Source organism: Gadus macrocephalus, chromosome 4 (genome assembly GCF_031168955.1).
Source record: "Gadus macrocephalus chromosome 4, ASM3116895v1".
NCBI lineage: Eukaryota > Metazoa > Chordata > Actinopteri > Gadiformes > Gadidae > Gadus > Gadus macrocephalus.
In genome coordinates, this window is record NC_082385.1 from 17,526,873 (window position 1) to 17,536,872 (window position 10,000).

General features: G+C 39.2%; 1 protein-coding gene across 4 annotated transcripts in view; it reads right to left on the minus strand.

The window, feature by feature from the left end:
• Window positions 1-813: 813 nt before the first annotated feature.
• The window catches only part of LOC132455091 (mediator of RNA polymerase II transcription subunit 13-like), a 141,096-nt gene continuing 131,909 nt past the window's right edge, over window positions 814-10,000 (minus strand). For all 4 annotated transcript variants that reach the window (XM_060048807.1, XM_060048806.1, XM_060048805.1 and 1 more), the window contains exons 27-31: window positions 9,489-9,653; window positions 6,019-6,188; window positions 4,876-5,040; window positions 3,354-3,463; window positions 814-2,686 (exon numbers count right to left, since the gene is read on the minus strand). In XM_060048807.1, the coding sequence (XP_059904790.1) occupies window positions 2,554-2,686; window positions 3,354-3,463; window positions 4,876-5,040; window positions 6,019-6,188; window positions 9,489-9,653 (743 nt within the window). In that variant the 3' untranslated portion in view covers window positions 814-2,553. The remainder of the gene's footprint in view (window positions 2,687-3,353; window positions 3,464-4,875; window positions 5,041-6,018; window positions 6,189-9,488; window positions 9,654-10,000) is intronic.

Genomic DNA, 10,000 nt, shown 5'->3' on the forward strand with positions numbered 1-10,000 from the left:
CACACACACACACACACACACACACACACACACACACACACACACACACACACACACACACACACACACAGGGGTAGGTTTTCATAAGATACCTCTTCTAATTACCCACCCTACTGTTGTTGTAGTCTCCCAATCCGCTAAAACGGCCTGCTGCTCGGCTTGAACTGGAAGGTGCCATTAATAGTAGAAAAACATGCATTTGCTTTACTTTATGAATTGGATTGAATGACGGGCCAAACCCTTGCTGTAAAATTTCGATGTTGAAAATGAATGTTGAACATTGCACGCGTCGTCGCTATTCATCCGTGAGGGAGAGTGTATTTAGACCTAAAGTCCCCCTCATGCACAAGGTTATCCTAAGGAGATATTATCTTTTAACATGTGTAGCTTTTCTAACGTTGGGGACGTTTGGAGATGATAAAGTTTCCACACGTCCCTGCTTTGACAGCCCGGCTCCCCGCCGGCAGATTTTCGCCCTCATGCATCGTATAATCTCGATTATTAAATGGTACGCAAAGCACCAAACCATGTCCAACATTAAGATAGCATGGTAGTATAAGCATGGAAGCTTTTATGAATGTGTTTCTAGAGTTAACTAGTAGATTGATAGTATAAACATCCATCCCAACAGTGGGTTGGGAGGAGGTTATAATAGTGTTATTGTTTGTGGTGTAGGCCCACTGTTTTAAAGCTGTATACACCCATAATAGGCTATAGTAGGCTAGTGGGCGTAATATGGGATGAGTTCAAATTAGTTAGGCCTAAGTCTGTTTACCATCATACATATTTGTGATAAAAATAACACAGGTCAAGCAATTTCGAAAGTTTTAATAATTTACTAAAAAAAGGAGTGTAAAAGTCACAGATCTTTTCTGTTTTATGTGGATCTGTTCAATATTCAAAGTGATGGCATATGTAACAATTTCTCCCAAACAAAATGTGTGTCTCTCTGTGTGTTTGTGTGTGTGTGTGTGTGTGTGTGTGTGTGTGTGTGTTTGTGTGTGTACGTGTATGTGTGCATTTGATTGATAACTCTGCCCCATCCTAAATGAGATTTGCACTGTATATTGTATATCAAAAAAAACTCACAGCAAAAAATACCTTTTTGTAAGAAGCGCTTAACGTAATCCAAGCAGCATAATATGTACAGCTTTAAGAAACCCCAAAAGCACAGTTAGAAAGTAGCTATATACTGTGTGTGTATATATATATATACATATATATATATATATATATATATATATACAAACATGCTAGTCATTAAAAACAAACAGGGCGCCCAATGAAGCTAAAAAAAAAAAGAAAAGCTGAACCCCTATGTACAATAAACTTGAATATTGAAAATGCCATATACTATTGCGGATTTCAATTTAATTTAGCAAAAAACTTAAAATAATGCATCTTTCCTGCCACAGTAAGATGATTCATTTAAATATTTTAAATAAAAAAAGGCAAAATGTTACATTTTGGTAGAAAACGAAATAGGCCTACCAGAAAGTAAAAACGTGATAAAATGTTGTGTCGACTTGTGTCTGTTCCGATCAGAATTATTATCTTTAGTTTTGTTGGCTTGGAAAAAGGTAATATATATTTATATATAAACATACATCTTATTTTAATGACACAATATAATTTGTATAAATATGGCATCTTTACAATTCTTTAAAATTACTTTTTTTGATCGCCCGACAATTTGTATTTGCGTGAAAACACTTTGTTTAACATTTTCTTGTTTTAAATATTAAAAATAAGTCTTAATTCTTTGCAAATGAAAGGTTTACATTATAAATAACACTTGTATCAACAATTGGTCAAATATTACCAATTTTGTTCATATCTACAACCACAAAATTGTAATTTCATTTCAGGAAGGTGAGAAAAAAAGTGCAAATACCAAATGCTCTCCCTTCGGAGCAAATTATGAGAGATGCCTCTTCAAAGGCAAACAAACACAGAAACATAATGAAAAACCAACAAATTGCAAGTCCCAAGGGATTTAAAACTAGTTCAATACAAAAAATATAATACAAACAAATTAATTAATGTAAAAAATCAACATGTTACTGTGGTCAGGTCATTTTGCTGGTTGTGTAGATTGGACACAAGTACCCTACACAGGTCTCCCTTCACAGATCAAATAAAAAGTGTTAAATTCAAAGCATTTCAAAATGCCCTGAAGGCTTTCGGTCGTCCGCCCATATTGAAACACGTCACGGCCAAAGCCCCGTTTTGTTGTCTGTAGAAAGCAAACCCAACCGGTCTGCTATTTTCTTCCCATGGAAAGAGTAAGGATTGGCACAATGTTGAGACATAGTATTTTCATTACGTTCAGAATACGTTTCCAGATGTCGAGTACAAATATAGGAGGTCGACATCATAGGCTTGTCGTGGCGCGACCCCCGCTCTCCTCTTGTCTGGTCCTTGTCTTTGGCTGTGAGACAATTATCATCAGAAGAGCTCTGGCGCCCCCTGGTGCCCATACGAAAATAATAAGAAAAAACAGAACGACTCCCCATCCCTAATAGATTGTTGTCCTTGCAATTTCATGCAGCGCTAAAGCATCTTTAGAATGGCGTTATACATCTGAGTTAGCACCGCCAGGTGGACCGGCAGACAGGACTGGCGATCCTGCGTTGCAGGGGAACAGGTCAGCCAGGAGAGGGCGTTGTACTGCTCCAAAACAAACCTGACAGGGGGAGACAGAACACATTAATAAACATAGTCTAAACACTCACCATTTTTTATATTCTCCTTACATGCTCCATCTCCAGATCAGGTGAATAAACCCAATTTAAACCTACAAACAGTCTTGATGCAAAATCACGAAACAAGCTATTATCAACTATAATTACCACGTATGATGAATGAAAGTGCATGCATAAAGGTAAACATATAAGTTCTGATATAGAACGCTAGAGCAGAGAAGGACGAAGCCGAGTGTTGACAGAGAATGCTGAAAGCGCCCAGATGAGAGGAAGAGTTTCCCGAAAATCAACATTGTTTTTTGTGCTGTGATTTGTGTCAGGTTGCTCTATAGGAGTCATTAATAAGAAATTAAGACCAGAAAAGTAGCATAATAGGAGACCTATAAATACAAAAATGAAATTCTGGTTGTTTGACTGTTGCCAATCGCTGCTGGAAATCTGGAGTGTAAATGTCCTAGATACTTACTATCTTGTTGATAAAATAAATAAATAAGCAGCATAGTTTTGATTTCAGATTAAGTGTTAAGAATCTTTAGATTCAAAATTTAGCAACTAAAAATAAAAATGACATTTGTATATAATAAATAAATTATAATAATTATAATTCTTATATTTATAGCTCTTATGATAATAATAAGGTCAGCTGACCTGAGAACATCAGAAGTGGTTTTAGAATCCAGAGGGTGGGAAATCTTCTTGGCCTTTTCCGACACTGGCTCTTCTGATTGGGCCATGGAGATATGGTGATGGAGAGAGGCCTGGGGAGAGCAGACAGGGAGAACATGAATATCCCCTTCTCAAACCACTTAACTATGTGTTTAACCCACGACTGCCTAGCATGGGGGAGTTTTACCAAGAACACCAATTAGTTGTGTTCTTGAGTTGATTAGACCCTAGAAAACAGCACTGCCTCTAAATAATGTCAGGTTATAAGAAACGGCTTGACACGTGTAATCATGTCTGTACTCGCATTCAAAAGTTTCAAGCTCAACAACTATCCCGATTGGTTAAGCGTCTGTACCATTCTGTGTGGTCAAATATTGATCAATCGCTTCATTATTTATTGAGAAACAAACTGTTCTCGGTTGATATCGCTGCCTTATTGTCTCTGTTGTATTGCATTTACATAAAAAAGAAACCGCCAGTGTTTAGGTTCCGGGAGTGTAAAGACGTCTCTTGGTACTGACCAAAGAAGAGCACTTTGGAATCTCCATTACACACCATACCTGGCTGTGCTTTAGCGCGTCACTCTATAGATCCAAGGCCTATAGACTGTAAATGTGGTCAGGAATCTAATATTTCCCACATAGTTTAGTTATGTTCGTATAACATGAGGCCGACTATTTCAGAGTTCTGTTTAATAGTTTTCAGTTTTCAACAATATTTCGATATCATTAGCAACAGACTGACCTTGGCTTATTATACAAAGAAGATGCATTCAATTGATTGTAGCCTAGGCTACTACCTAATACTATAGCCTACCGCAATTTCATGGTCATCCACGAAGATAACAGCCCTTTAACGCAAATCGGATCAAGCATCAATATCAACAAAGTTTGCTGCATTGCAAAAATAAAGCATTTCAGAATATTATTTTCTTTTCAAGTAAAGTTTTGGGTGTGTCTGTTGAACAGTGGGTGGTCCTAGGTTCGTCAGGCCCACCCATAACACAGTGCCTGGTTCTTGTTCTTAAGCTACATTAGTAAGGACATGAAAACACTCAGGAACCCTATTCAACACACACAGGAGGGGCCTAAATATAGCAATATTATTTTGGTAATTAACTTTATTTATTCATACATCACAGGCTCACCTTTGGTAGCATTAGGCTACACTGGACAATAGTTAATCTGTCGGCCCTCAATCTTTAACCTGAAAATTTCCTTTTATTTCGACTCTGTTTCTAACATTTCTTCCCAGTTCTACTGTTCTTTTTATGGAGATTGCTTTTGTTTCATTTATTTCCTTCGTTGTCTGTCTGTAGCTGTTATGAAACGTCCGGCTACTGCCTGTTTGGCCGGGACAGTTCCTCTACATGCTCTGACCCTGGGCTGGCAGGCTAACAACAGAGGAACATAAAGGGGTTCATGACTGCTTCCACGTCGCGGCCCAAAGGCTGTCCCCCTGATAAGAGCTTTAAGGATTGTTGATTCTCTGTTAATGCTGTTACCTTCAGGAACAGCGGACACTGGTTCTGGGCCTGGGGGTAGGAGGCCCAGAACCAGTGGGGCAGCCCGGCAGCCTGGGCCGTGGAGACGTAGTAGCCCAGGGCCAGGGGCTGCTGCTTCAGCTCCTCAGCGGGGTGGTCCCGGGACAGCAGGCGGTCCCCTTGGGTCTACAGCGAGAGCAGGAAACAAATAATATAATGAATCATGGATACACTAACTAACTCATGAGCTAACTCAGCTATCTTAGGGCCCTATTTTAACGGTCTGAAACGCAAGTGGGAAGCGCAAAGCGCAAGTAGCTTTGTGGGCGGTTCTACGGCGCTATCACTATTTTACAGGCGGATAAATGACACTTGCGTCGCGGCGCAAGTGTCAAAAGGGTTGGTCTGAAGCAGCCTAGTTACCCGTAGGTGTGGTTTGGGCGTAACATCCAACAAACCAATGAGAGTGCCAGCTCCCATCCCCTTTAAGAGCCATGAGCGCATTTGAATCGGACGAGTTGATATTTTGACAGCGCGACAAACTAGCAACGACACATGCGCCAGTGACTAAGTCACTTGCGCCGGATGCAAGATAGGGCCCTTAGTGTTAGTGTGTGACCATGTTTCAAATATACAGATGATAGAGAAATGACATTCTGATTGTTGTCATCTTCTGTCTGATCACAGAAGACAATCAGAATGTCATTTCTGTGTGTCATCATCGATTGAAGTAACTATTGTTTGATAGTAGAAGTTCAATCACTCCTTAATATTATGTTCATGGGTTCTTTTTATGACAGACCTAATAATCGTATTAAATGCAATTTAATATGATGCAATTTAGTACATTATCTTTTTCAAATTATAGTTAATAATTGTCAAAAGTCCGGAAACCCTAAAATAACTTTGTGATTTTTTGGAATCAAAGATCCTGGCATGGGTCTTTACATCATATATTAGTAACATGACACTGTGGCTAGTGTGTGTGACTGTCTTGTGTGTTGTCCCCTGACTCCACAAATGGAAGAACGAACAGCCCTCCTTCAAAGGCCCACCAAACACGGCCCACACCTTCACCCACTAGGAACCCGTCTCTATCCTCTCATGGCCTGATAATCATCATCAGGTCAGGCTTGACTAGGCAAATAGGCTGTTGTTGCTCACCCGGGCTTGCTGAAAGTGCGAGCCGATCCCCATTCCACTTGGGGAGCCGGGGGAGGGCACAGGGGAGGAGTTGGGGGAGGGGTGGAGGTTCCCAGTGATGAGCATCATATCATGGCCGATGTCGTTCTCCAACTCATCCGTGTCAGGGAAGGGCAGGTCGAACATGTCGTCTGGAAAAAAGAGGAGTGGGAATGTTTGTAAACACATACAGTTACAGAACGTCTGTAAACACAAAGAGTTACAGAACGTTTGTAAACACATAGAGTTGCAGAAAGTTAACACACATAGAGTTACAGAACGTCTGTAAACACAGTTACAGAAAGTTTGTAAACACAGTGTTACAGAACGTTTGTAAACGAATAGTTACAGAATATTTGTCAACACAGAGTTACAGACTGTAAACACATAGAGTTACAGAACCTCTGTAAACAGAGTTACAGAACGTTTCGAAACACATCGAGTTACAGACTGTTATACACATAGAGTTACAGAAAGTCTGTAAACGAATAGTTACAGAATATTTGTCAACACAGAGTTACAGACTGTAAACACATAGAGTTACAGAACCTCTGTAAACAGAGTTACAGAACGTTTCGAAACACATCGAGTTACAGACTGTTATACACATAGAGTTACAGAAAGTCTGTAAACACACAGTTACAGAACGTCTGTAAACACAGAGTTACAGTACATCAGTAATCACATAGAGTTACACAACATTTATAAACACAGAGTTAAAGAACGTTACACACATAGTTACAGAACATCTGTAAAGATCGAGGAACAGAAAGTTAACACACACATAGAGTTACAGAACGTTAACATTTACATTTAGTGCATTTAGCAGACGCTTTTATACAAAGCAACTTACGTACAATAAGTACATTTGCCATAACTGAAAAAATTTATTGCTGTCAATGCAGTAAGTGCAAAGCAATAATCGTTAGGTTAACACATTCCCTGTATTCAAGATTCAAGATTCAAGTATTTATTTGTCACATGCTTAATTTGAGAAACAAAAAGCAGTGAAATGGGGACATATATATGTATATATAGTCATATGTATATATATATATACAACAAAGATAGCTCGGAAAAGATGCTACATAACTCAGTACTATAACTTAATATGACAGACAATAAGTGCGTCCACTAAGTGCCAGGATGTACAACATACAATGTTGTACATGCATGCGTTGTAAATGCATGTGTTCATGCTCTGAACCACAACAAGCACTGTGCTATTTATTTTCGCCGATATTTAAGCCTGTCTATATGAGGGTCTGTAAGCAATGCGTTTTCTACACGACATAGTTAACCATTTCATATTTTGTTCAGATCCTACCTATCTGATAGAACCTTTTCTGTCAGCCTGGGGGACTTTAAATCCACCTCATCACCTCTATCATGTGGTGTTCCCCAGGGCTCTATTCTTGCACCCATCCTATTTGCCCTATACATGCTTCTGCTAGGCTCCATTTTCAGAAAATATGGCATCTCATTCCATTGCTATGCTGACGACACACAAATTTACATACCTCTGAAGGACAAGATTCCACCACTTTTAAATGTTTCTTAAACTGTCTGGAGGATGTCAAAGCTTGGATGGCCTTACATTTTTTGAGCTTCAATGATAGCAAAACGGAGGTCCTATTATTAGGACCAGGTACTAACTGTCACACCAATGGTATCGACTTAAGCACCCTCAACCCATATGTCAAGTCCCATATAAGAAGCTTGGGTGTAATACTGGATACAATTCTTACTTTGACAAACAGGTTAAGTCTGCTAAGTATCTTTCAGTTGTGAAATATTTCTAAATTCAGTGACTTTGAAAAATTAATCCATGCATTTGTAACTACCAGGCTGGACTACTGTAAGGGTGCACTCACACTAGGCCATCTGGCCGTGGCCGTTGGCCGTTTTCACCGTGGCGGCCCATACCGTAGCAGCACACCTCTCCCAAGTGGCCAAGTTGGCCTGGCCATTTTTATATCACTATTGTTACTGTTATTATCGTTGTCTCAAATGTATGATTGTTACTTGTTTGTTTTTTTAGCACTTTGGTCAACTGTTGTTGTTTTTTAAATGTGCTTTACAAATAAATCTACATTACATTTCTGCACCTTTTATGAGAGAAACACAGGTTATATTAATGTTAAAGAGGTTGTGTAAATTTCGAACTGCATTGAGGTTTATTTGATTGAATTGTGTGATAGATGTAGTTAAAAGAGAAGAGAGTTTTCCCTCGTCTAGTTGTTTCATGCCGCCACCAGGGCGCCGTTTTGGTGCTGCAGGAGGGCCGCAGCAAGTTATTTTTCCCTTGGCTAAGAGAATTGCCTGATCGATATTTTGGTTTATTTTGTTGATTTATGAATGTTTGCATTGGTATTGTGATTCATGTAACATGTATAATGAGGACCTTTGAATGTAGATTTATATGTATCGATTTATTATGACTGTTTGATGAGCCATTTGGAGGCAGGTTTTTGAATATTATTCTGACTGTGATACACAGGTTAGGTTTTTCTTATTGACGCATGAATCCATACTGAACTAGGATCCCCTGTGAGACTTGAATTGAAATTCTTTGAACGGGCTGTGAGTTATCGACCGATGAAGAGGTGGTAGGATTCGCATGCCACTACTCATATCGTGTAACGAGAATCCAATACGGAACAATCACACTTATTGGTATGATTTACACCAAAGAGACTTCAGTTACAATCCCCGGGTAACATTTTATTTTATTCTGTTTTTTCTACTTGGGCCCAAGGTTATGTGAATGATAAGGTACAAGGTTAAGGTTGATTTGTACTTTTTAAAGAAAAAACTTCTGAATAATAAGTCGTCAACTAAACTGTTTCGTCCCATTAATTATTCATCTTGCTCCAGTAGTCGAACCTGGCAATGTGGCCCACAACATTGTTTTGTATAGAAATCTTAATCTGTTAATCCAAGAAGGTGTTGCCCGTGGGCTAACCCCACCTGCTCCCAAGTGATGAATGAATTGTTAGTTGCGGTGCTGAAATGACATGATGCTACTTCGAATAAGGCCTATCCTACATGGCTCAAGTCCCGGTACATGTGAAATCAATTCAAGAGTTGCTTGGATGTGTTGGTTAAGTATTACGTTTACTTTACAATTAAAAATAAGTTATTTATTCAGACTTCATTTTGGGAGATTAATAGCCTGATGGTTTAAATAGCCTGAATAGGTCTCTTCCACATTTTTCAAATGTATTATTTCTCAAAATACTCTGGTTTGAGTATTTAAACTTGTTTAAATAAGACAAAAAATTCAAAAGCATTAGATACACAGACTCACTATTGTCTTGAGTCTTTTGAGTACATTGAGTAGATGCATGAAGACACACACACACGTACAAATGCAGGCATGCACACACACAAAAACACGTACACGCACGCATTCACCCAAGGCCATATTGTGTAGGCGAGGGTGGGCCTACCGGTGTTGTCCTCTGTGGGGTAGGAGCTGGGGCCCAGCTGGGTAGTGGCAGAGGTGGGGAACACCAGGATGTGGGTGCAGGACGCGTCCTGGGGCGTGTTGAGCTGAGACGTCTGGAGATTCAGAGCGGTGCTGCGGCCAAACACTGAGCCCATGGTCACCGCATCTACACAGACACACACACGAAAAAATTAGCATTATTGTTGTTACTTTTTTCTTGCATATTTTTTCAGTTCTTAACAAAAAGAAAACGTACAAGGTTCTATTACCGCCGTACAGTCAAAATAAATATCTTTATCTTTCCCTTGTGGGGGCTTGGGTCATGGGGTGTGTCATAAATATATGGCCTGTAAAGCCCTTTGAGACTGTTACGGTTATTAAGGGCTAAACAAATAAAATATAATCTAATTGAATTGAATTAAAAAAAATTATAATTCAAATGTTTATTTTATCAAACAAACATTTTCAAAAAAGAGACATCCAAGATGATGATGATGATGTTACTCTTCATCC